Raw genomic sequence first — 27,463 nt, forward strand, 5'->3', positions numbered from 1 at the left:
CCCCCCGCCATGCGCAGCAGCAGCGCCGGCAGCGCCGTGCCAGGAGGACGCGGGCGGTGGCTGCACGTGGGCGGCACTCGGGGCACACGGGTGGCACCGCTACGCCGGGGAGCGGCAGATCAGCGGGTTGCACGCACAACTGGGACCGACACATGCCTGCATCGATCCGGCAGCTCACGCGGACCACGCCTGCACACTCAAGGCCCACCTGAGGCCACAGCGGCGCGTCGGCGCCGGGGCTGGGCCAAGGGCCGCCCGCCCACTCCCCTCGTGGCGGCGGGGCTATAGCACCTCCCGGCCGGCGGGGAGCGCTGTTCCTCCCGGCGCTTCCGGGGCCTCTCTGCCCCGCGGCTTCCGCCTCCAGAAGCGGAAGCGGCCGTGCCGCGTGGGGCTGGCTGCGGCCGCCGCTCCCGGACGTCCGTCGGTCTTTGCGTTGGTCGAGATCGTAGCCATGGCCGTCCGCGCTAGCTTCGAGAACAACAACGAGTTAGGCTGCTTCGCCAAGCTCACCAATGCCTACTGCCTGGTGGCTATCGGCGGCTCCGAGAACTTCTACAGGTGAGAGAGCCGCGAAGGCCCGGCCCAGCCCTAGCACACCACCCCGAGCCCTGCGCCCGCTCCTAACGGCGCCTTCTCCTTGCAGCGTCTTCGAGGGGGAGCTCTTCGGGACCATCCCGGTGGTGCACGCCTCCATCGCCGGCTGCCGCATCATCGGCAGGATGTGTGTGGGTAGGTGGCCGGGGCCCGCAGCCGGGCGGGAGCGGGGGGACAGCGGGGCCGTGCTCAGCCCGTGCCCGCCCCGAGGGGCCCCAGCTGCGGTGCGGAGCCCGGGGGGTTGGGGGCAGCGCTCCTCGTCCTCGGGGGTTTTTATTTGACTGCATCATTCGGATAAGGAAAGTTATGAAGCTGGAGAAAATCATAGAATCATAGAATCCATAGAGTTGGAAGGGACCTCTGAGGGCCATCTAGTTCAACTCCCCTGCAGTGAACAGGGACACCACAGTTCCATCAGGTTGCCCAGGGCCTGATCCAGCCTCACCTTGGAAGTCTCCGTGGGGATGGAGCATAAACCACATCACTGGGCAGCCTGTTCCGGTGCCTCACCACCCTCACTGTAAAAGATTTTTTTGTCTCTCCTGTACTGAGGACTCCACGTCTGGAAGCAGTACTCCAGGTGAGGCCTCATCAGCGCAGAGCAGAGGTGCAGGATCACTCCCTCGCCCTGGTGGTCTCGCATCTTTTGATGCAGCCCAGGGTACGGTTGGCTTTCTGGGCTGCGAGGGCACAGTGCTGGCTCATGTCCAGCTGCCATCCAGCAGTACCCCCAGGTCTTTTTTGGCAGGGCTGCACTCAATCCTTTTGTCCCCCAGTTTGTATTGGTAATGGGGGTTGCCTCAATCCAGGTGCAAGACCTTGCATTTGGATTTGTTGAACCTCGTGAGATTCACCTGCACCCACTGCTCAGCCTGTCCAGGTTCCTCTGGATGGCATCCTGTCCCTCTGGTGTGTCGACTGCACATCGCAGCTCGGTGTCATCAGCAAACTGCTGAGGGTGCATTCGTCCCCACTGTCAATGTCATTGGTGAAGATACTAGAGAGGTTAGACCCCAGCACCGACCCCTGGAGGACACCACTCATCACTGATCTCCGTCCAGACATGGAGCCATTGACCACCGCTCTCTGGACTCGATCCTGCAGCCAGTTCTTTGTCCATTGAACAGTCCAGCCATCAAATCCATATCTTTCCAATTTGGAGAGAAGGGTGTTGCGGGCTACTGTGTCAGAGGCCTTACTGAAGTCAAGGTAGATGACATCAGTGGCTCTTCCCTTGTCCATTGATGTAGGGAAATAAAATAAAAATAAAGCTTGGCCAATACAAACAAACAAAACCCAACAGTGAAAAAAACCAACCACCTGAAACAGGGTTACAGGCAGTGCCTGCTGGTCAAGACCTGAAGAGAGGCCATTGATGTGCATAAATTGGCTTTCTAGTAAACAGGGAGAAGCTGTTCTGTTTCATTGTGGAGGTTAGGGATTCAGAGCCAGTGCTGGAGGGATTGTTCCAGATGTGAAGGTCAAAGACAAGTCTTCCCCTGCCTGGCTGCTGACACGCTGTTTAGTAGAGCACACTCTGTGCTTGCTTTTTGTTCCTGGAAAAAGGTCTCTGCCCGCCCGGTCTTGCAGCCTTGCTAAAGGAAAGGAACAAAACCGAGCAGAATGTGTAGGCTCTGTGGGGGCAGTCAGCATCTCAGGGGTGAAATCATACCAAAGCGTTTTGTTTAGAACCTTGTGTATCCTTCTATTGAAAAGAGTGAATAAAAGTAGTGCAGTTTACGTATTTATATTCTTAAGTCTTTGTTATATCTTGGTTTTCCCCCTCACCTGTGCTTATGTATTAATAAATGGTTGCGTTATTTCTGTGGGACTGAATTTTGGGCTTGAAACGAGCAGACAGGGCCAGGGCCCCAAGCCACTGTGTGAGCATCAGGAAAGTAGTAAGCACAATGGAAATATTTGCTTTTTAAATCTTAAATTATTTTAAGCTCTGTTATTTCTTTTTCCTTTTTTTATTTTCGGGTCATCTTAGGGAACAGGCATGGACTGTTGGTCCCGAGCAGTACAACAGACCAAGAGCTTCAGCACATCCGCAATAGCCTTCCAGATTCTGTCCGAATTCAGCGAGTGGAGGAGCGTCTCTCAGCACTGGGCAACGTCACTACCTGCAATGACTACGTAGCTCTTGTTCATCCTGATCTGGACAGGGTATGTGGCTTTTGAATTCATTGTGGATGCACTGGAAATGATTTCTAGGTTGCAGTTTCAGCTTGTAGCTACTGGGGATTACTGTAAGTAGTGTGCATGTCTAGTGAAGAACTATACCGACAGCTGAGCTAACATCATGTGGGAAACTGTGTTCCCTGTTTCCTTTCCTCTCAGGAGAGAAATCACAATATTGGAGTTTGAACTTATGACTCAGTTGCAGTTGATCTGCTTCTTTTCCTATTGTTATCTTTACTTGTAGGTGTGGATCCTGTCCTAAGTATGTAGTGTGCGTATTGCACCCAGCACACTGTAGTTAGCGGTGCTTGTAAAAAGAAAGGAGTGGGATATGGAAGAGTACTGTGAGATGCAATTAGCTTTGTGTATGTAAAAATGAAGCAAGAGTGTGCATGTGTGTAAAGAACAAAAAACTTAGGACTGTAGTAGTAGTTACAAGATGTCACTGATCTACTTGGAAGTTTTGCAATAGCGTTGGTAGAGACCATGGATGTGGTGGTATACATGTCTGTGGTGAAAAATAGAAGCTCTCCTTTAAAAACTTAAAGGCAGGGCAGAAAGAGGGGAGGAAGGATGTTTCTCAGTGGTGGTGTGTTTGTTAGAGTTGCCTTGGCTTCCAGCTCACTATACACAGGTAACTGTATCCAGGTTAATCCAGAAGAGTAAGAGCATTGTGTGATGATTGGATTGCAGTGGGTTGTGCAGGTGAGGGCAGGCTTTCAAGGGGAGGATCCCAGCTGGTAATTCTTTGAAAGAATACCGTGACTTCAGTTTGTACAATAGCATTTTGCTGAGTACTTTGTTCTCTTTGTTTGCAGGAAACTGAAGAGATCTTGGCAGATGTACTAAAGGTTGAAGTTTTCAGACAAACGGTAGCAGATCAGGTGCTGGTGGGAAGTTACTGTGTATTTAGTAACCAAGGAGGAATTGTGCACCCCAAAACTTCCATCGAGGATCAGGATGAACTGTCTTCATTGCTTCAGGTCCCACTCGTGGTAAGGCTTGTGAGGTGTGTTTTTTTTTCACGGCTCCCTTCCATCCCAGTTTGTGGTGTTCGTGTTTCTACATTCTCATGGCCTGCTAGATACTGTTTTCTCTGTAAGGATGTTCCAAATGGGAGATGAGGAGAAGACCTGAAGGAGGACAGTCTTCTGAGACGTGTTCCCTGTCTTTTATGTGTTTGAATAAGCTGCGTAGAACCCTCAGGTCGCTTCTGAAAAGTTTTTCTGCCAGGGTTATGTAAGTTGAGATGAGTCATTCGCACAGAATGTGAAATGGTCTGTGGTTTGGCCAAAGGCACTGCTGGAAAAGAGTTGAGCAATAAAATCCCATGTCTGCTCAGTTTGATTTTTAAATCTCAGGATTGCTCTGCCTTTATGGTTCCTGTTCATGATGGGGTGTTGTGGTTGGTTGTGGTTTTTTTTTTTTCTCTGAATATCACAGACTTTTCTTTCCAGAGGTTAAAGGCTGCATAGGGAAGCATAATAAAATGTATTGATGTCAGCGTGCCGTGCTAACTTTTGCCACTTTGTTTATTTTGCAGGCTGGAACAGTAAACCGTGGCAGTGAGGTCATTGGAGCAGGCATGGTTGTAAATGACTGGTGTGCCTTCTGTGGGCTGGACACAACCAGCACTGAGCTCTCTGTCATTGAGAGCATCTTCAAGCTGAATGAAGCTCAGCCAAGTACTATTGCTACCAGCATGAGAGATTCCTTGATTGACAGGTAAGGAGGATCCAGCTCTGTGTATAATTGTAATCAAAACAGAGAGGATTTCACTATAAGGAAGCTATAAAACTAGCTGCTTCTCGAAGCTGATCGCTCTCTTCTTCGTGTCTGTCACGATTTCAAGCGCAACAGGGAAAAGAGTTGGGGGGGAAGGCCCCTTTCACCCTCCCATCCCCCTTTTGGGGAGAAGGAAAGAAAAATGACCCAATTCAGATTAGGAGCGATACAAAAATTACTACAGATGATTAAAAAAAGTAAGATAATAATAAGAAAGAGAGTTACAATTAATAAATAAAGTAGAATAGGAGAGGGGGATGTTCTGACCGTGCTCCTCACTGCAGTGCTGGATACTGGAGGAAACCTTCAGCTCCATTACCCAGAACTGGAGATCACAGAGGGAATACTGCAGGCACTTGGGAATAGTGGTCTGTTCATCTCAGTATATCTTTTTCTTGGAGAGTCAGAACTCAAGCGAGACTGCTAGAGAACATGGGACCAGGAAGTACAGCACCGCACTGCACAGTGCCTCTGCAGCCAGCAGCCTGCTGCAGGATGTCATGATGTGGAATACTGATAAAACCAAGACAATGGCCTCTTTGTTTTTATTGGTTATTGATGAGAATTATTTTGTTGCAGAAAAGTTTCTTTTATCATAGCTGATAAGTCACTGTGGTCACACATGGGAGGTTCCTGTTAAAATTTATAGTCACAAGAGTGGTGGTGGTATTGGACCTTTCCCATTCACTGATGAATGCAAAAAGTTCTACAGGCTTTAGGAGCCCATATAGGTGAAAATTAATTTCATTTGGGCTTTCAACTGATTGTAACTCATTTGATGATTGCTGTAATGCTAGTGGTGTATTCTCGAGCAACTCAAGCCACTGTAACTTAGAGTTCTGAGCTCTTATAAAAATGTGTAGGAATGGTTTATGGCATAGGAAAAGAAGAAAGAATTCCTTGAAGGAGGAGCCCTTCAAAAGAGTTCTTAGCTGTCCCTTCACTGTTCTATTTAAAGGCTTGGTGTTTCTGTGCACAGTTAAACATGTGCTGAGCTTTTGATAACGGCTAGGACAAGGCAGTGTACATGTTGCCTTTGCCAGCCTGGCAAGTGTGTTCTTGCAGTTGGTTGTCAGCAGTCACCAGGTCTCCTTCAGTCTTTTCACAGACTTATGTTTAAGGAAAGGAAATTATTGATGGTCCTTTGTAACTGGAGGTTGAGAACTGATTATAATGGTGTCTTGAAATGTGTTCTGCACTCTGGCCCTTGTTTGCTAAATCTCCTTTCTGTTTTCTCTCTTTAGCTTGGCATGAGCAGTGTCAGTTCATGCCGTTCAAGAAGCTCCTAAGGAGCCGAAGAGTCAAGCTGCAGTTTGGATTACAGACCTCTAGACCTTTGTTTCTGCAGGACTAGCACCAGGAAGAGGCTCCCGAAAAACCATCTTTTTTGTAATGTTTTGTAAACTAAATATTATTGCGAAAAATGGCAAATAACATACATAAGTTCCAAATATGGAATGTTCTCTATCCCTTTGCTGATGTTCTTCATTCCTTCTTCAGCTGTGCTTTCTTTGTGATGCTGACTGAGGCCTTTAAATTAGCCCACAATATTCACTCGTTTGGATTTTGGTTACTGATAACTAGAAAATTGTTTTGCCTTAAATAGAGGATTAATATTCTGCTCTGCAGCAGGCTGTTTCAGCACGCATATGGTGCTGCCCTCTCTGTCTTTTCATACTCTTGGTGTTTCTGCTGTAGGTGGGCATAAGAGCCCCTGTATTTCCTATACCAAAAACACAGTAGTTAACTTGCCAGAAAAAAAAAATTCAGAAGGCATCACCTGGAGTCCTGCCCTGACTTGCAGCTCTTCTCAGGGGGCTGCTGATTCTGAAATGATCGGCTCTGACTGAAAATGGAGTTTCTCAAAGAAGTCAGTCCAGAGACTTAACAGCCAGTTGTGACTGCCTCCAGAACAATGGAATTCGATCTGTTGTCTGCAGATGTCAGACCTGTGTGGTACTTCTGAGACATCTGCAGAAGATCCTTGAAAAACATGCAGTTGCTGGTAGGCTTAAATGTTCTCTACGGGAGTTGGCCGCCTTCCCTGAGAAACTCTTAGAAGTCAGCAAATCAGAAAGGGTTGAACCATGTGATCTTGAGTTACCCTGGAGGCAAAGGTTAATTAACACGGTTCTAAATGGTTACTGTATTCAGTTGTACTTTCCACGTTTGCGAGCTTGCTGTTGAAGAGTTCTGCCCTTGCCTGGCAGTAACGGTGATGCAAAGGAAATGTAGAGCTAACAATTTCTGGCATTTATGGCTCCCTTGATGTAGTGGACAGCCTTTCTTGACTGACTCCGTGTCTCCTCCTCCATGTCAGTGTTTAGCTTCAGAAGCTGATTGCCTTTTGTTAACTCACAGGGCTCTCTTATTAGGACTATATGGTAAAGGGCCTGACTGCTGCTGTGGCTGTTGGCGTGGGATCACCCACTGTAAATAAGTAAGGCTGAGCATTTCTTGTGCAGCTTCTTGTGTTTGTTTTTTTTTCCTTCCTCATTCCAATCATTAGGCAGAAATCCTAGTTTGTATTAGTGATCTTGGTATGCATTAGAATTGCTTAAATAAGAAAAATAATCCAGTTTCTGTGAAATCCAAATCCATAAATAAGAAAGACACTGAGACAGTGGTGGGAGGTGATAATATGCCAAAGAGTGTTGGAGACAAACAGAAGAATTGGGCATTGCTAACTATGGTGTGTGACCTCCTATGAAACTTGCACTGAAACGTGGGAGCTGGGAGGTGGCAAATACAGTATCAGTTCTAAACAAAGGGTTTGTGGGAATTCTGAACTGGGAAGGTGGACCTGTGTGCAAAGAAAATTAACAGAAGCTGTAATACAGAATTAAGTTAGTAGAAACATCATGAGACAGCAATAAACTTGATGCTTTAATTGCAAGTCATGTCTCACAAGGCCTGTGGAGTAATTTAAAGAAGTTTGGTTGTAATCTATCTGAATTTCCAAAAAGGCATTTGGCAGGGTTTTGTGCCAAAGGCTTTTAAGGACCCTGGATAATCGTATGAGAAGGAGGCTCATTTATGTGCTGGAGGATGGGGGAAAAAAGTCAGAGTAAATGGTTGGATCTTTCACTGGGATTCCATGGGCAGCTCAGCTGTGTCCCATTGGGGCAAGGCAGTGGATTAGTGCAGTGAAGTTTGCTCAGGCTGCCTCGTTCTCGCTTGTAAGGATGAGAACTGACTGACGTGTTGGTGGGAAGGTGTGAGATAGGAGATCCTCATGAGGCTTAATGACTTCATTATAAAGCAGAAACAACTAGTCCTCCACTCTTGTGGGGGATCACTTCTGTTCTGACTAGTGGTTGGTATGTCCCAGCATACTTAAACTTACCTGGAGAAATGCACCTACTTTATTGGTGATCAGATTATTCACGCTAGTCAAAAACAAATAAATACAGAACGCTGAGTGCAAAATAAGAGTACGTAATGGGCTGCTCTCTGCCAGAGCTGCAACTGCTGTGCTTCAGGTGGGTGTGCCAGGACACCCCTCTTGCTGCCCAAATGGCCCATAGTGCAGGGCAGTGTGTGTCGTGCCAGGAACACGCTTAGAAGAGCCCCTTGGGTGTGGGATTAGAGTCAGGTAAGCGCTGATGTTCCCTGCTCCCCTGTGGTGGCACTATGTCCTGGTGCTGTGTTTCTGGACACGAACTAGAACGTGGCCACCTGTCCATGGAGATGCTTTACCCACGCTGATGGGAGACATGCTGGGTCAGTGCTCGGGTGATGTGCTTGTGTAGCATCAGACAGGAGCCCAGCAAAGAGCTTGGATGTGGGAATCTAAGGAACCGTGCCTCACATGAATATCTGCAACTGGATCCAGGTCACTCTAGGATTGCACAAGTGTTAATCTAAATCAGAGCATAATTAACTGGCTCGTACCTGGGGAGTAAGCGGGCCAACTGCTCACCGTCCTGCCTTGCCCCCCTCCGAGTGCCGACACTTCTAACTGTCGAGGGCTGAATTTCTCACCAATTGAAGCATCTGCAGAAATACCTTATGCCTCCAGAAAGGACAGACGTACGTAACATTTACCTGCACCTCAAAGGTGAGCATGCACTAGGAGTCAATTACAAGGTAGTTATAAAAGGTACCAAACTATTTCTCCAGTTCCTTGAAGCAGCAGCTCCTTGAGGACGTTGAGTTCTGGCACTGTGGGGCAGGCTTACCTTACTGCAGCAGGCACTGCTCTGCTTTGCAGCTGTGTGAGCAAACAGCTGAGCTTCCTACGCATCCTGACACCGTGCCCCTTGCACAGCTTGTCACTCAGCACGAAGTCCTGAAGGAAACCAAAGCCAACCTTTGGGCAGGAGGGAAAAAACCCAAATGAACAGAAGCAGACATTTCTTCAGGTTGTAAATTTTTTTTTTGTTTGTTTTTTAATGATGGCTGTTGGAAGTTGCTCAAAGGTTCGGGCTGTCACAGTCCCAGAGGAGATGGCAGCGTACAGATGAGTTCGATGTGCCATGTGGCTGTGGCATTCATAGTGTGCATTCTACCACATATACAGTACACATAGCAACTTACGGAGCAGCGTGTATGGGGGGTGTCTAATTAGTAGCTCTGATTTCATTTGGTCCTTTGCACTCCTTCACCCATCATAAGACATTACCACATTTTTTCACTAAAATTCAGTTTTGCATCTACTAGCTTCTCACTTATCTCATAATATCTTTGTAATACTTTTTATGCTTAAACACAATAAACAATGTGGCTATGGAAATTAATCATGAAAGGCAAAATACAGTTGGAGACTACATGTTATGCAGTCCTAGTGGGCTTCACTAAGAAATACCTATTGGTCTATCTGGCTTCACCATAGCAATATTTGAGCACTAGTTAGAAATTCAGAACGCGAACAATCTTTCTGCTTTTTCATTCCTCATCATTGTAATTACAAATATTTATAGCATGTTTGTCAAGAAAATAAAAATCCTTGGATTATTTTTTTTTCCACAGCTGATATTATGGAGTTGTACTTTCCTAAACTACCTGGACATTCTGTGCATTGCACTTCTGTTGCACTGAATAACATTCAGTTATAGGCAGAGGGCTTACACTAATCACCTATTCCCTATAGTGGGCGTGCAAAGCAGTTCATGTGCTTGTATGAATGGCACTTTCGTACAGGGCTGGACTTAACCATTAGATCGCACTGCAAGAGACCTCCCTCTCTTATTTAACATGGTAGGGCTCTCAGTATTAACAACAAAATGGACTGTGTTTGTGGTTAGGACACAACATCCTAAACCATTCAGAGTTGTCACAGGGATAAGCAGAAGCTACCTTTGTAAGAAGAGGGTTGTGAAAAGTTACTGACTGCAGGCTCAGGTATTTATTTAGCCTCTACCTGATTCTTATGGCTCTGTCAAATGCGGCTAGTGATGAACTCATTCTACTGCGTGACATGCTTCCTTTGGTCCTTGCCAAATATTTGCATGTGAAGAAGTGAGCAAAAACAAAATGTCAAAGGCGTACAATGTTTGTAACATCTACAGGGATTGGATTTTGTTTTATAAACAGGCCTAATTCTTACTGTACCTTGACTATTTCAGCAAAACATACTGACGATCTCACTCCAAACAAACATTTCCATTCTCCTGAAACCCCACGTACAAATTCCACAATCTAGTTACACATGCCACATAACAACAATTCATCTTTTCCCAGCATCTTAACGGGGGCAGAGTGCAGTCTACATTTATACATTTTTCATTATATTGGTAACCGCGGCTTTCTGGCTCATGGGAGCTTAACATCATATGACATCATTCTTTCGTGAATGGCTCCCAAAACAAAAACGTGTATTCCCATAATTGGTGTTGTTAGACACAATTACTTTGTCTTCAGACTGTCCCAATGTAGGACTTGATGTTGCCAAGTAACATTATGGTGTCTGGTTTGGTGCTTCGTGAGCTTCTGCTCGGCACTCGTTGACCTCTCGGAGGGGTTAATGGTTCCTCGTGCACGGTGCTGAGTGGCAGCGTTGATTAGTTATGAATGTACAAAACATCTGACCAGCAGGTATTGGAAAATTGTTTCCAGGTTAATTCCCTGGTTTTTGTAATAAACTAAGAAGATCTCTTAGAATGGCTCAGCATCAGAATGTCTTCTGCTTACGATACTGAATTGTTCCTGTTCATAGGTTTCATGATCTTAATTCATTTATGAGAGCTATTAAAAAAATGGTTCTGTTCAGAGGTGGTTTAGCTACACTGGAGAATGCTGGGTTTAACAGGGAGCACTGGTGCAGGGAACTGACAGAACTTTCCCAAGACGGTTGAGAAGTTTGAAGAAAACCTGTCTTGAAGTCTCTGATGTTTGCAGAGTGGGCCTGTGGAGAATGGCACACCAAGACTTACACGACTGAGGCATTAAGAAGGAACGAGGCTCCACACTGCCTGTATTTTTTTTCCAGTTTTCCTGCTGCTTTCAGTCCCAGGATGTCCAAAACTTGTAAGTCACTGAAGTAGTTTTGTTTGGTAGGCTTTGAATGCATTTCTTTTTTTTTTTTTTTTTTTTTTGTCCATATCCTCATCAGGTCGATGTGCAGCTGACTGTGTCATACCCACTCCTGGACAGGTCTTTTGTAGTACACAACATTTTGCTGCACCTCTTTGTTTTTAAACTGGAAGATCGTGTACACCAAGACAAGGATACACAGAGACAAAATGCAAGGGATCACAACTGCAATTGCATTTACAGTGCTAGGCACATCATTTATTGTCACCATAATATCCACATCGTCGTGGGGGAGGCGTCTGTCTTTGCTTCGCTCAACATCCTTCTGGTTACAGCCCATCCAGTCTTTGAGGATTGACCTGGGGTAGCCTGGCTCCACATTCAGCCTCTGGTTATCAAACTTCCAATACTCCTTCCCCTTGTAGAAGTAGGTATAAACTAGGAGACAAAACAGAATAGTTCTCACCACACCATTCCCAACTGATTACACTCTGCATGCATGACGGTGTACAGAGAGCCTGAAAGGCTGGGAGGTGGTAGCTCTCTGAGCCAACAGCACATTCATCTAGGACATCCCAAAACCAGGAAAAGATGCAGGCATTTTTGGAGCTTGATTTACAGGTGTAGCCATAACCTTAGCTGGTGGGTGCCATGCTGTCCACAGAGCACCACTTCCCTTGGCCAAGACAAGCCGGTGAGCAAGATTTAAGTAACTGGCAAATAACAAAAACAATGAACTCATTTTCCCCATCTTCAAGTGTTCTGCAGTGATTTTTTTTTTAATTATTTTTATTTTTTTTTCACTAAAGCATCTGTAAATAATATGCATTGGTCATTACCAAGCCATTAACAGTTTGCAGAATGACAGTTCCTGATTGTGGTAGTACTTGGATGGATACTTGGGTTTCTGTTCTCAGTCTAAGAGATCGAATGCCAAATTAAACGAGTCCTCCAGACAACAGAATCTGGAAGATTTGGATATTGTTAAGAAACAGTCTAGTCCTGCTGCAAATAACAAGCAGATGGTTTATACTACTTGTTGTCTGAAGTACCCCTCATCTCCCCAAAGGACTCCAGGATTCCTTTTCTAATCACTCTTCAGTGATTAGTGAAAACTTCACACCAGAGAGACAAACGTACTTGAGGAAGCCTATGGAAGTCCAAACCCATGCTTAGGGCCTGGCTAACTTCAAAGTACATCAGGCAGGCTCTAGCCTGCAACAGGGAGGCAGCAAGTGATCTAGCTACAGGTAAGACAACAGAGAAAAATGTAACTATGGCATCCTCATAATCATGGCCCAATAAAACTTAGGTAGGGACTGTTGTGGAAGCAAAACCAGAAAAAGGTCCCTTTCCCATCCCAAAGTGCAGGATGTGGTTTAGCAGTTAGGAGCTGCCTGGGTTGGGATAAGGGAAGAACCTGACTGCCCATACTCGCAGGTGTCAGTGTGACCTTGGACTGGCTGCCTGATACTTGAATCCTACCTCACCAAAAATATCCCAAACACCCAAATCCAGCAACCCAAGCAACTCCCAAGCTAGATAAGCTGTTATCCATCTAACTTGTAGAATGACGGCAGATACATACAGCCTTCTTTGCTGATAAAAGCGCCTTGTGGAGCCTGAGGGATTCCTCTCCACACAGTGATGGGCTTTGGGTATCCTGGGTCCGTTGCTCTCTTGTCCTCGTTGTATCTCCAGTACCTGTCTCCTTTGAAGAAGTAGGTTTTGCCCACAGGCTCCCAACGCAAAGCTGTGTCGATGCCTTCCCGGGGCAGACAGTTCCCCAGCTCCACAAGACTGTGTGGGTATCCTGGCTCTGCCGTCACTTCCTTAAAAACCCAGTATTTATCTCCTAGAGTTGAACAGGGACACAGGCAGCAAATGAATTTGCAGAATTTGTAGTTAAAGCAATACAAATGTAAAACAGCCACAAGGAACCACAGCATGGTGGAAATTAGCTATACTGTACTTCATTGTATTATGTGAAGAAGTTTCTCCTTTTTAAACCTGAAACCTCTCAATTTCAGTTGGCACTCCTCAGCTCTTGGTTTGAAAGTTAGACAACCCTTTCCCATTCACCTTCTCTAGGTCAGTCTTGACTTAAAAGACTTCTCTCACATCCTGCCTTTGTCAGCCCTCATTCAGGCTGAGGAGCTCTAGGATATTTAATTGTTCCTTGTAGGAAGGCCAGTCCTTTTCCGTTGCCTTTCTCTAGACCTTCTCTAGTTTTAGAACGTTTTATTGAATGGAAGGTCTGAAGCTGCATGCAGTAATTCAGGACATGTTTTTTTGTACAGGAGCACGGCGATGCCTTCCAGCCACTCTTTCTGGCTTACAACCTGTTTTCAGTGACAGATCATCTTCAGGAACTATCACAGTGAAAGGAGCTGCTGTGGGCTCCACGTAAGGATGGGCATTTTTGTTTCTTCAGGGAAAACACCCCTAACACATTTTCCCAGCACCTCAGAAAAGATGTGAGTACATACGACAGCAGAAGCTCATGTTGCACTGACTGTAGCAAACAGCAGCATGTCTCCCTTAGACCAGAGCAAGGACAGGGACCGTACCTGAAGTGCCATGTACCTTGCCTAAATGCTACCAACATGCTCTCTAAGTCAACACACCATACTGATGCCTCGTCCATAACATCCTGTTACAGATGGTCAATGGGCACTGGCTGGAATTCAAGGTATCCCTCAAGGATGCTGGCTACATTCTTCCCCAAATCTCCCCAGGCTCCTCTGGCCTGGCACCAACCCTTCATGCCTGTCATGAAATGTGGTTTGTGGTTGCCCTGGACCTGGGGAGGCTCCAACACTGTGCCATAATGTGTCCAAGGAGACAGGTGGGAGCCTCATGCTCCTTGAGGAACAGGAGCTATTTCTTGTTATCAGATGGAAGCCAACATCCTCTGAACCACACTAGCTTTGCAGAGTTCCCTGGCAAGGCCAGCCCACACTAAGGAATATTTTAAGGACTGGCTATCACACCGGAAGGTGAAAAGCAAAGGAGAACACTTATATATGGCTCAACTGTTAGTACAACCAACACCCATTAGCAAAAATGAAGTAAGAATGTGTAAGGAAAGGCCAGGTCTGTGCTAACAGCCTCTCTTTTCAATGTATTCTTACACCACCCACCTTCTTACTGGACTAAAAGATTTTGAGGGGTGTTGCCACAGCAACCATCTTTGCCAGTGCTGCAAGGAGGAGAAAAGGAGCCCTGCATGACTTAGCTGGCATGGCAAATGGTCACCAGGCACTTCTGTATCTGTACAGAGATTTTTCAAGGCTGCAGGAGGTCTTATGGCTGAACTTTGCAATCCAAGTTGCAGCTGACTCACAGAATTCCCTTTGTAGCAGATGCAGGAGAGCATCTGAATACAACAGCACGAGGGCTAGCAGTAAAACCCCAGGAGGCTGTGCAGCACCAGCACCCTGCGCTGCTCTGCAGCACTCCACACCTGACATACAAGCAAGGAGAGGGGCTAGTTCTGCTGTATAGCAACACATCTTTTCTGTCTCTTTGATGAGGAATTCAAAGCTGGTGACTTGGTGAGTGGCTTGGGAAACACTGGTTGCTTGAAATGCCCCCCTTGGAAGGACCCAGTGAACCTGTTCCCACAGTCTTAATGCCGTGGGAGTGTGAAGTGAGGCAAGTGTGGTAGGCTTGTACTGCAATATACTGTACCTTTGAAGAAAACGAATTTTCCATCAGACCTCTCATAGGCGGCATCAATCTTTGCAGGGAGACCTTTCCAGAACTGCTCAATTTGCATGGGATATCCCTCCTGCACCCGGTTGTTGCGCAGACGCCAGAACCAGCGATCCTGAGAAAACCAGAAAGCTCTTCAGACTGACTGTTTTTATCCTGCGGTCACACCAGGCTGCACGTCCGGCAGCTAACACTACTAATTCTTGCCTAAACCTGTAACCATTAAAGGCAGAAGTCCTGGTTTGGCTGAGAGCTGCAACGCTGCCCAACACCTTTTCCAGTGCAGAAAGCATTTCATGGGGGAGATGGCAGCCAAAGGGGCAAGAAGTTCACGAGCGGTGATCCTCAGCGGTCAGTATCAGGGTCTGTCCTGTTTAATATCTTTAATGAATGGTCTAGAAGAGGTGACTGAGTACAACCTCAGTAAGTTTGCAGATAACACCAAGTTGGCAGGGAGTGTTGATCTGCCTGGGGGTAGGAAGGTCCTACAGAGAGCTGCCTTCTCTGAAACCGTGGTCAGGTGCTAGAATGGGCTGCCCAGGGATGTGGTTGAGTCACTGTCCCTAGAGGTGTTCAAGAAACATTTAGATGTTGTATTAAGGGATATGGTTTAGAGGGGAAATATTGGTGGTAGGTGGACTAGATGATCTTGGAGGTCTTTTCCACCCTTGGTGATTCTGTAAGTCTATGATTCTAAGTTGGTTACTGGGGCTCTGACAAAGGGTGGAAGCAATGAGAGGAATAAGGAGCAGGGTGAGGAAAGTCCACAGTTCTAGGTGTTATGAACTCATTTGTGAGCGACCTTGCTGTGTGTCTCCTTGCTGAGAAGTCATGCTTGGTCCAGTACAGCTGGTGCTCAACTACCTGACATGAGGACAGCCATCCAGCATCTACCACGTGGTGACTGCGTGAAACTCACAACATCCATAGGCACAAAACATTATTACATATCCCTTTTGATATGAGATCATTAGTTAAAGCTATAGTGGATGCTCAGGTAAGAGTAAGAGAAGGATAGCCTGGTTCAGGCATTTTCCATGGCTGACTGGTTTCATCCATTTGATGATCTTTCATATATATCCCTCTCTACATTCACAGCCAGTGGGCAGAGTGAAAGCTTCAGTTATTTTGCGAGCAGGACCATGGTGTCTGAGCAAAGCCTGTCCTTCCCTGGCTGCAGCTTGTGTGCAAGACTGATGCAAACTCCCGAAGAGCTTCAAGTAGGATGAGTATTCCCTGAAGCCCATGGTTTGGTTTGTGCTATCTCCAGAGGCCATGAGGCTCAGTGCCTGCACTATTACTAGCATTGCTTTCTGGCTTTACAGGTGGCTCCTCTCTCAGCTTGATGGTGTCTAAATTCTCTGCCAATGCGTACAGTTAATTTTTTGGTGTGCAGACAGCCTGGGCATCCTGTTTAGCTTGTAAATCCCATCAGGCACGGTTTCTAAATATTACAAAATCAATTTGCTCTAACGTTACTCATTTCTCAGCCTTAGACTGAGAAATGCAACTCTAACTATCTTATACCTCTATTCATCTTTTCCAGGAACAAAACTAAAGAAAACTTGATGAATAAGCAAGAATTTTTAGTACCTTGAAAACAAACATTTCTCCTCTAAAGAGAGCCACGGTGTTAAAATTGCCATCGCAGATGTTCGGTTTTGTGCCAGGAGGAGATGGCCTGTCACCTAGAGGAGGACTAGGAGGTCTAGGCTGTCTCTCGTGTTTTCTTTCCGAAGTGGAATGAATTCTGCGAACAGGAAGAGTTGGTAAAGGCCTGGTTGGCTCCAGCGGCTCAATAGGAGGACCTAGAAGTGAAAAGAAAAGTGTTTAGCAAAGTCACAGTTTTGGATTTGCTGTGCTTCCCTCAGGTTCTAAAAGATAACAAACTGGATGAATAATGTTGTGAGGAATTTCTACGCTCTTTATGAACTATATACACTTAAGAGCTCATTCCCTAGAAACAAGAAGCAGAACAAGATGCATCCACACATGAAGGATGTCCCAAAACAGGCGAGGGATAAGAACTGCAGAAGAGCCAGTATGTTTTTGTAGGTCCTTCCAAGGAGGCTGCAGATAAAACAAGGAGGATACACACTAATCACACTCCCAGCTGAAATGAAAGATAATAGCCACTGAATATAAACATTTATTAGCCTATTGAAAAAACAACCAAAACCAAAACAAAGTTAGAGTGCAAAAAACTGCTGCAATCTAAGGGAAATTGCAGAGTGCAATTATTTTACTAAAGAGTAGTCGCTAATTTTTATTTTCAGAACACCACAGGAACTCCAGTGAGCAGCCACGATAAGGGACTCTGCTGCCATTCAAATGCTGCCCCCACACCGATGTTTTCCACACCAGGTACTGGACAAGGCTGATCCTCACAGCAGGAGTTACCCCACTGTTTGTGATTGTCCTGCCCATGTTCAGAGAAGGAATCTACTAGTAAGGATTTAGATAGCCGTGGGGGCTATACACCCGTGGGCTTAGGAGTTCTGCAGACAAACGTTCTGAACTACAGTACTTCAAATGACGGTTGAGTGCCCAAGCCCCCATGTCAACGTAGATCTTAAATATTACCTTTTCAAAGGGTTCCTATAAAGAACACCCTAGAAAGGTGATTGGGTGAGTGAAAATCATCACAGACAGTGACAAAGATGTCATCAGAAAAAGTCATCACATTTAATTTTTATAAGGTTCTAACAAGAACTGTGTCTACAAGGTTCACGAATGTTATGTTCAGAGTGTACCACTCAGATAGTTTAGACCAACTTCATGCATAACCAGGCCAGAAACCTTCAGATGCAAATCCTCTGACAAATCTAGAGTTCTCGTAACAGATACAGCACATTTTCCAGGAAGAGACACCCAGTCTGGGCCTGAAGGCTTCAAACAACAGAAACTTCTCTGTAATGCACAGCAGTCTGCTCCAGTAATTAAGCCCTGGCACTCTGAAGCCTGTGTCTTGCCTATTGTCTGAATTTGTGCAGGTTTAGATTCAGAATTTTTTCCATTTTCTACTTCTAGCATCTCATTGTTTAAACATTAATAGATCTCGATATGGACGAACTTCAAATTCCCCTTAATGAGCTAAACAGACTAATTACTTCTGTTGCTGCAATGTCTTTTGGTTTTGAGATCTTGAGACTTACTCTTACAGCTGTTCTATAAAGCGTTTCAAATGGATAACTGTATTTCTACACAGTGGCTTGTCCTTATCCCATGACATCTCCAATTTTTATTAGCAACTACCTTTATTTATTTTCATTCCACAACTTTGATGAATGACATCAAATATTGCTCATATAAATATTTTAGCTGAGGATTCTCTGTTGATAATTACTCTTGGCAAGCTGTCAGCTCATTAGTCCACATTAACTGAATAAAAATATTACACTGTTACCACGAATTTCTCATCCCCCTCCACTTTTAGCTGGTCAGTGGCCAGTACCTTAGCCGGCCATAAAGTTCTTTTAAATCAAATTCCCAAGCTATGATACTGCTATTGCTAATAATCTGTGAATTTCCCCAAATACAACACAGCAAAGATTTCCAGGAACTGCCCAGCATAGAAGCCAACAGCAGTAGACACCCCCTAGTTGGCTGATCAGTACGGGAGCACCTACACTAGTGCTTCGGTTCAGGTAGGAGTGTGCATTTGAAGAGAATCTCTCAATCATTTGCAATTTCTGTGCTGCAGTTCTCATCAAAATGCACGAAATACCTTCTTTTTGGGTGAAACTAAACTTGAAAGTGCACTTCTGGAGCACATCTAGGACATAGCAGCCGCAAATGGGCATCACGGGGAAAGGCTAAAACTAATCCATAGTACTGCCTTCTCCCAAACACATACAGAGTAAGTGTCAAGTTCTCAGAACTCTATTTACCTAATGCCATCCCCAAATACTGCTGCATCTATAGATGTACTACTATTATTCTTGCTCTCTGCCACAGATGTAAAAAGCCATAGGCAACACATTGCCACATGTAGCATGTGCAACAGCATCTCCTCCAACAAGCCACGCTCTGGCTGGCACTTCTGATTTAGGCTGAAAGCTGGTGGAGGTAGGACTGAGTTGGTACAGCAGGACATGCTGCAGAAGGATGGGAACATGGAAAGAGGTCCCATGCTGATCTTACATACTGAAAGCCAGGGCTTTCATGGTCTTCAGCTCCTGCTCTGGCAAATTAAAAGGGACAGAAAATTGGAAGCCTGTATGGCTGCCAAATTGGAATCCTGTGTGGCCGCCAAAAATGTTGTAAAATCTTTAGTGCACATCATATATGATGAGATTCCTACACCAGCACACACCTGCAAAGTTCACCTTTCTAAATGAGACTGCAGCATGTTGCTACAATAGAACAACAGAGGTGTAGTTCTTTGTTATTCAGTTTGCAAGAAGCTAACACTGTTGTGCACTGATCTAAACAAAGGTGCACTTGTTGCCACCTATGGATCAGAAAAAGCTTCTTTGGTGTGAATTTAGTTGACATGATGGAGCATTTTCACGAGACAGCTATTGGGCAGTTTGTGGAAGCCCACCACCAGTTTTAACACAAAGTCTCCACCTGGGATAGATTCTTGTGTTGAAAGAAGCAGCTGGAAGCAAATTCCCAACATGAGAGGAGGGAGAGCTCCCTGGAGCACTGCCACCTTTAAACAGGGTGAGATGAGCAGCAATCTGCAATACAGAGGAACACCTGCTGTCAGAGGAAACTGTCTGGGAGGGAACCAAGAAGTCGCTGTGCTATGTGCACGTGTGATGTATTCAAGCTGTTTGCTGGAAGGACCCACATAGAAAGGGAGCGACAACCAAGACCAGGCCACCCTGCTTCTCATACACAGCAAAAGGTCAGGCGCTGAAATCATATCTCATGCATCACTGAAGGTAACAGAGATTCACTGAATTAAAGGCATGGTTTCTTAAAAGGTAAATAAATCTGGCTTACAGGGAGATAATAACAAAAAACAATGCAGGCTCATTTCAGATGAGTATCTTCATATTGTTAGAACAGCTCACTTGTCATGGGAGGATGGGTAAGAATACAGGTGCACACAATCAGAGTCTGGGAAACTCTGCAGAATGAGGCAATCTGGGAGTGGGATCTCTTGGTTCAGTGATGGCCTAGTGACAGGCAGAGAAGAACAAGACAGGGTGGCAGAGAAGCACTGGACAAATCACCCAACGATGCAGTGGACTCTCCAGCCTCAGAGGCTTTCTCCAGCCAGAGAAACCCATGACTGGTGGCAAGCAATGCTGGCAACAGTGCTACTAAGGGTGACAGTTTTGACTAAAAACTCCAGAGATCCCTTCCAACACAAATACTTCTGTTCTACCATGAAAAATGTTCCTACCAACAGAGTAAGCAACAGGGGAAACAGAAAGGCTTTATTTCCAGAGTAAGGAGAGCTGTGTAAGAATGAAATAGAAACATTCACAATGAGCAGGGACAAGGGGCTGTGCAGGGGAAGGGAGCTGTGTATTCCAGTGTTAGCAGAGTATACCTGCTGCTGGACACCTGACTGCTGTGTTTGTAACTGCAGCCAGTATAAACAATCTCTTATTCTTGTTTCACAGAGTCATAGCACCAGGAAGGAATAAGAAACCATCTTGTATCATCTGCTGTGTAGCATGTATCAGTGTATCATTCCTGTTGGAACTATGCTAGTTTTTGGATATATTTAATATTAATATTAAAAAGAGGAAAAGCCAGAAATGAAATCTTATTGCAATCCTTACTAAATCTGCTCCAGTCAAAAGATACCACAGGAATTAAAAGTACTGCCCTTCATTTACAGCCTGGGTTCAGAGAACTGGAACAGGTTAATCTTTCCCAATGAACTCCAGAGCCCATTTCTGTAGTTTGGTTTCCTGAGCGGGTGCCCGGCCTTGATCCACAACCAAATCCAGAGATGACAGCACAGACTGTTCCCACACCCAACTTCAAGGCACCAGGCCCAGGGGTGCCATCCTCAGGCTTTGGTGCTCTTCTCCCTGCCAAGGGATTGGATGAGTGAGATGCCCCACAAAGATGCTTCAAAGGCAGCTCTCTGAACCACAGAATGTGGCTGGGGGAGAACACGGCTTGAGGGCCATCATATGGGGATGAAAATCTCCACAGGGAGCATTTTTTTGTTACAGTAAGGGCTCAAACTCACAAGGGAGGACAACTCATTACAGTCTTCCCTACCCACACTGCAGGACAGCAGTCACGGTCAACTCTCTAAGGCTTATGCGCCCAAAGTCACAGTCTTCAGTAGAGAAGAGGAAAGTTAAAATAGCACCTATAAGCCTTAAAGGCTTTCATTAATCCTAGGATGCCACTGAAACAGAATGCAGAAGACTTGTGAGGGAGATGCAGTTGTTGCAGACTGAGGTCTGGAAGTTGAAAGACAGCAACGATTCCGCTGGACCAGAGATTTTTGTTGACTGAAATATTTGCAAGGGCAGTGGAAAGAGATCACAAGACAGGACCAACAAGCTGAGCAGGGTCACCAAATGATTTGATTCCTTGCAACGGCCAAAGCAGCCCTGGGACATTGCTCTGAAGGAGATAGCCAGGCTTCCCACACGTTTTGCAGGTGGTACTGCAAATTGCTGGGATGCAGACTCCGTCACTTCATTTACACTATTGCTCTTGCTGTCTTTCCCTGCCAACCATGGCTTTTGCCTTGCTGTCTTTCACTTCTCTTCTTGACCCTATGCATTCCGGGCTCCTGATTTATACTGACCGCAGCCTTGTCTCCTGCTGTAGTTATACACATTGCATTTTTATTTTTAATTGCTGCCTTTACTTTGCCACAGATAAAGGTGTGGAAAATAACCCTTGGTGCAAGACAATCCTATGGTTGTGCACATGCAAAGAGCAGAGAAGTCCACATACAACATTGAAACCCATGGCTCCAAGTGCCAGCAGGAACAACCTGCTCTGCAGTTAGGGGGAAGGAAAGCAGCAGCAAAGCCTGTTCATCGCTGAAGAAAAATGCTCTTGTAAAACCTGAGCCACTTTGGAGCCCAATCCGGTACAAAACCAGGATGAATAGTCCATATAGTTTGCCAAGCACTGCTATTATGTTATTGTCATGACAGTAACCTGTCTTCAAAACAGATGGCTAAAGGCAGAGCTTAACAGCTTTATCAGCAGCAGAGATGACTGTGAATGAGTTACTTAGGAGATACTGGCACCTTGCTATTTATTACAGAACCTGATGACGCCCACCTCGCCATCACTAACGAGGCAGTGTCGCACACACATCACAGCCTCTATCAACAGATCTCCAAGCAACCTCATTGAGAGAAAATTAAGTGAGAGGCTATAGCACAGGTCTGCAATGGGTCTGACCCCATCAGCTCTGCACCTAGCTGTTGTGTGCGATCCCACAAGGGGCCGAGCCCTCCCCAGGGACTGAGCCCAGGGCCACTTCCATGCAGGAAGCTGGCAGGAGGCCCCTGCAGCTGCACTCTGTGATCTGGAGGGAGGAACCTGGCTGGAGCTTTACACTGTGTGGAGAAGAAGACTTTCTTCCTCTCTATCACAACCAAGGCAAAAAAATGTCAGAAAGCTTTGGGGTCACAGCAGATCACCTTCGGAGTGTGACTTCAGCCACTGGCACTTAGCCTCCTCCCTTCATGCTTCCTCTGTCGCAGACCATCTGAATACCAAGGTGACCTGTGAAGATAACACAGAGAGAGGAGGCATTTAGGAGCCACTGTGTCGATAGTTGAGGACAAAATATAATTGTACTGTCCTCCCGGCTATTGACAGAGTGTTCCCTCAACTGCACGGCACCCGCCTGGAGGAATCTTGCAGGCTTGGTGCCACCAGGGCCCTCTCTGCATGAGCCTGCCAGCGCCGAGCACGGCCTTTGTTTCAGGTCAGATCCACCTGCAAACAAAGGGCTTTCTCGATATTCACTCCAACAATAAGATTACCATCAGGCCTACAGGTAGGCTTTGGAATAAAATACAGGGGGCTTGGGGAGTGAAACACCGAGCTATGTGTTTCTGCAGGGCTGTGGCAGCTGTCTGGGTACACGGGAGAGGCTCCTCAGGCATAAATCAAAATGCGTGATCCACAGGAGCCAGGGAGAGTGAGAGAAATCTGCTGGGATGCTCTAACCCCACGACAGTGGAGAGAGGTCCCTGGACCTACTAAACCAGCTAGCTGCCACCGAGCCACCTCAGGGACAAGAGACGGTCCCCCACATCAGCTCAGCACTCACTTCCACTGTTCCAGCACTCACAGCACTGTGCCAGCAGCTGGGCACTGGGGTCCTTGTGACCATCACAAAGGCAGGAAGGCTTTCAGAGGTGTTCCTCTGAAGGATCAACTGCCACCCAGGTAACAGAGCACCTGCCTGGAAGACAGGAGTCCAGGGCTGAAGTCTTTGCTTTAAGCAAAATAAGTGCTCTCCTGTGCTCTGTAACCAGGCGATTCACCCTGCAATTGAGTTCTCTGCTTTGGGTGTGAGAAAACAGGGTCCAGAATTTGTGGGCTGGCCTTAGGCAGAAGGAGGAGGAGAGTTCAGGGCTTTGCACGGTGCTCCAGCTATGGCGCCCAGTTCACCTCTGGAAAAAACTTAAAGAAGCCTGACATTTGCTCCACTGCAAAACTGAGGGTTTTTTTTTAACTCGGAAAGACCTTCAGGGTGAGAGAAGCATTTAATGCCCAGTCATACCCACAAAGCAGAGCTCCTGCTTCAGCTAACAAGCACTGTCAGCTCATTTCAGGAGGCAGCTGATGGTTGTGGGCCAGCTCCCTCCTCTCACACCCAAGGCATATCCAGAACTGGTATGGTCCTGGGCTTGTCCTTGCCTCATGGCAGAGACCTCTGTGTGCCAGGTGTGCCTTGGGCACTGCACAGGGGACAGGCGGGTACTCCCTGCCAGCATTTTGGAACAGGAATGGAGACATGATGTAAAGCAGGCGAGATGCAGTGGGTGCACCAGAGGAAGAATCTGGTATTTCCTTCTGGCGTCAACAGTCACTGGAAAGTAGAAATGTGCACGTGAAGGGATGCAACACAGAGAAGGTGCCTGGTCTCTCTGCAGCATGTCAGAAATTTGGTACCAGGGCCCATCCCTGCCACGTGCAGTCCTCCTCCCGTCCTCCTACGAGCAGAGCACTGTGTGGCATAGATCTAAAAGCTCCAGATCTCAGAGCTTCCCCGAGCACTCTGCGCTGTTTCAGGGATGCTGGCAGGATGTGTGGCTGGAGAAGGGCTGATGGGTGGTGTAGGAGCCCATAAGTTCCCAAAGAGAAGCTCATTTCAGTTACTTTTCTGCTGCTGCTACATAAAAGTACACGGGAAGCATTGCTGAGAATGAGGATACTGCTTGTCTCTATTCTCTGCACTCACTGAGCACAAGGAGACAGGATTAATCACTCCATCCAAATAAGAAAAAAGAAAATAAAAACCTAATTCCCCCCAGCAAAAGCAGCATTATTATTTCTACCATTACGAACCAGTCTTCCAGCACAGATAACACAGAGAGAGTTAATACTGTCAGCCCATCAACTGCATGCCTTGGTTCTTCTGTGACACGGTGAAAAAAACTGTTCATCTTTTTTGCTTTGAAATACAACCGTATTGTCAGTTTGCCAGTGAATGGAATGATGATAACAGCTTTCCAAAGGAAGACTGAGATGAGCATTTTTAGAAACCTTCGTTCTGCTGCCTTGAGCACTAATACTTCAGTGAAAATTGGCCATCTCAAACTGCAAACTCAGTGGTGGCATCTGCGTGGCCTTTGATGCCGCTCATGCCCGTGCTGCTGGCAGTCCAGGGCTCACAGTCCATTTGGATTTCTGGAAGTGTTCAAAATACATGACCTTGGGCTCACCTGTAAGTGCTAGCATGCAGCCTGCTTCCAACTCACCTGGACCTTGCCACCTTCCCTGCTACTGCCCATCCACCTGCTCACCTAGCACAGAAACTCACCTTCTTTGCCCCTGTAATGCAGAAGCTCTAGATGGGATGAGTAGTCACAGGGAGAATCACTCTGTCCTCAACAGCTGGGATCTCCTAGAGTAGGTACTTCAAATTTGCTTGTGAAAATTACCCTTCCAAGTTCTCTCTTCTGGTACTTGTTCTTCAGGAGATGAACACCTATCACAATGCTGTAGAGGACTGTCATCAAACTACTGCTCTTTTGGCACAGGAAGGTATGATAGAGGCTTGCAAATCCATCAAGCAGAACATACTTCACTGTCTCACAGTCACTAAAATCATCTTCTGTAGATCACAGTCTTGGGTGTTACCCCTCCCACCTTCAGAGGGCATTATCATGAAACATCCCTAATATAAATGTTTCTAGGTCCTGCATGACAGCAAAGCGTGCTCTGCTGGTCCCGTTTACAATACAGCGTAACCACGTGGAGCTTACAGCCTTTACATCAAATCTTTCTGCTGTTTCATCACAAGCTATCTCACATATACACGTAGGTTACGCAGATCTGGGATTGCTCTATGGGAAGTCATTGGGAAAAGGTGAGTGAAGCTGTGAAACCTGTGCTTGCTGCACAAGAGCAAAGGGACCAGAAGAAGGTGCTATTTGCTCAGGATCTGCTGACACCCTGTTCCTGGACGTCAGAGGTGGTATTGCCCAGCAGTGATTAATTTGTTCCTTGGACAGGAGCTGGTGGGGTTTTCATTACCACCTTGGACCTCAGCCCTGATGGGATGCAGCACATGCACTGACTCAGAGCTCCGGGGCTATGGAAAAGATGAGTGAGGGGGACATGCCCTCAGTGAGACTCTGGAGGACTGAAATCCTCGAGGTAATCTCCACAATTAATGATTTGGTCTACCTCTGAGTAAACAAGAGACCTTTCCTTTGTGAGCTTAAGCTTCAAAAAGCTCTTGAAGGTAATGGCCTGGTTCACCAGCTCCAAGTATCCATGTGGACATAAGTTTTCTCCACACATCATGTTGACCACCCTGCTCTCCAGGCATGGCGTCAGAAGAGTCATGGCTGACAACGCCATGGCTGAGTATGCTCCATCTCTCCATCTGCACAGGAGCTGCATGCAGCCCTGACTTCAACACTAGGACAAATAAAAGAGGCAGTAAACCTAACTGAATATCCGAGGGACCTATATTATAATGACATTTCCAGTTTAACTCCTTCCTGGCCATGCCGCTCATAACATGGGCCCGTAAGTACAACGGGAGCTATCCTTCTGAAAAAGATACGCAAAGAATAGTCATAATATTTCCCTCTTTTTTGTCAAGAAACATGCTGCAAGAAGCACCTGCTGGAAGGCTTTTCTTACAGTTCACTCTTTGGCACATATGGTGAGCTGCTGCCCCTTTCATCATTAGCTCATAAATCAAAGCAACATTTTAAACACTGACCTTACGCTAACCATAACAGAGCACAAACAAGGTTTCACATCACCTACTGTCTCTGTAGGTGAGTTTTGAAATACATCCAGCAGAAAATAACTTAACCATGCAACAAATGACAGACTTAGACTTTTCTAAGGGAAATGCAGATACAACATAAAAAAACATTTGAAGTGCAACATTGTCAAAGACGACAAAACAGACTTAAATTTCAGTAGTGCCTCTGTTCTATGTTCTGTAAGTTTGGTGGAATGAAAATTTGGAGGTTTGAATTTTTTTTTGAAGGATATAGTGAAGATGAAGTCATAGGCAGAGGCTCTATGACTTATTTTGCATAGTATGCTCCAATATCATATGAATTGAGCACATGCTGCTGCATCACAGAAAGTGTCAGGGCAGCAAACCAGCATGTTTTGTTTTTTGGCTAGCTGCTTTGGTAGACAGCACCCTCAAAGCAAGACAAGGCAGACTGCTATCATGGAAATAAGGCACATTCATTAAATGTTCCTGCTATAGCTACAAGATATTTCAGCAGGTTCTTCTCGGCTCTAAGGCACTCTGATGGAAGGATTTGTTCTCTTATCTCCTGTTCCAGGGAGAAATATAATCTGCATTTTCCATCTTCTCTCTGTGACCTTAGCACAGAGTTTCCGGAACACGAAATCTCTACCCTGGGAAGCAAAGCTCCTAACAAAGAAGCTGTTCTTTATTCCCCCTGCACAAGTAGATCTCTCTACAACTACCAACACCATTCCTAGCCCACTCCAGTTCACAGGCCTCAGAGATGAGCCTCACGACTCTATGACAGTCAACAAACTTATTCCTGATTACAACCTGCACCAGGTAGTAATTCACTCACACCACTTTCTTCAAGGTGAGTTTAAATTTTAAGTATATTATATTGCATAAGGAGAATCTTAACATAGCTAGTAGCTAAAGTTTAATGTCACCAGGTTGAGTAAGAAACAACTTGAAGCCAAGTGGTGCTGCTGCCAAGCTGTGAGCAGCACAGTGCTGAGCTCTCTGCTCTGTTCTAGCTGTGCGCAAGCTGCCATACACCACTCTCAGGAACTGCCAGCCCAAGAGGACACGAATAAGCCTTAATGACCCCTACCAGCCTCACCAGGACCTCCAGGCCCATCTGACATTTCAGCTCAGCCCTGGGCTTCGGGTCCCTGCCTGAGCTACGCTGACACTGGCTTGAGCCACAATCGTGGAGGAAATATGGCTGTCAGTTCCTTGTCTGTTCCTTTTGCAAAAAGGTATCTGGAAACAGAGAAGCCAGTCATACCTTCTCGATTGTATTTTCATTGTCAGCATGTATTTTTTTTCTTTCTAATTCACAGGAAATAAATC

At 46.1% G+C, this 27,463-nt stretch overlaps 2 protein-coding genes across 2 annotated transcripts in view; one reads left to right on the plus strand and one right to left on the minus strand.

The window, feature by feature from the left end:
• EIF6 (eukaryotic translation initiation factor 6) lies at window positions 355-9,533 on the plus strand. Its single transcript, XM_021416378.1, has 6 exons — window positions 355-558; window positions 644-729; window positions 2,588-2,763; window positions 3,597-3,773; window positions 4,322-4,503; window positions 5,808-9,533. Exons 1-6 carry the CDS (start codon window positions 452-454, stop codon window positions 5,815-5,817), a joined length of 738 nt encoding a protein of 245 aa, XP_021272053.1. The 5' UTR covers window positions 355-451; the 3' UTR covers window positions 5,818-9,533.
• Window positions 10,058-27,463, minus strand: part of MMP24 (matrix metallopeptidase 24) — a gene marked incomplete at its 5' end in the record, with an annotated part of 40,638 nt that continues 23,232 nt past the window's right edge. Inside the window, 4 exon segments of the mRNA XM_021416377.1 lie at window positions 10,058-11,475; window positions 12,626-12,892; window positions 14,731-14,869; window positions 16,348-16,562. Coding sequence (XP_021272052.1) covers window positions 11,138-11,475; window positions 12,626-12,892; window positions 14,731-14,869; window positions 16,348-16,562 — 959 coding nt within the window.

This window comes from Numida meleagris, chromosome 19, assembly GCF_002078875.1.
Source record: "Numida meleagris isolate 19003 breed g44 Domestic line chromosome 19, NumMel1.0, whole genome shotgun sequence".
Taxonomy (NCBI): domain Eukaryota; kingdom Metazoa; phylum Chordata; class Aves; order Galliformes; family Numididae; genus Numida; species Numida meleagris.

Coding starts and splice junctions, on each gene's coding strand:
- EIF6 (XM_021416378.1), top strand. CDS start 452: ATGGCCGTCCGCGCTAGCTTCGAGAACAACAACGAGTTAGGCTGCTTC. Junction 730..2,587: donor CATCGGCAGGATGTGTGTGG/GTAGGTGGCCGG, acceptor GGGTCATCTTAG/GGAACAGGCATGGACTGTTG. Junction 2,764..3,596: donor TTCATCCTGATCTGGACAGG/GTATGTGGCTTT, acceptor CTTTGTTTGCAG/GAAACTGAAGAGATCTTGGC.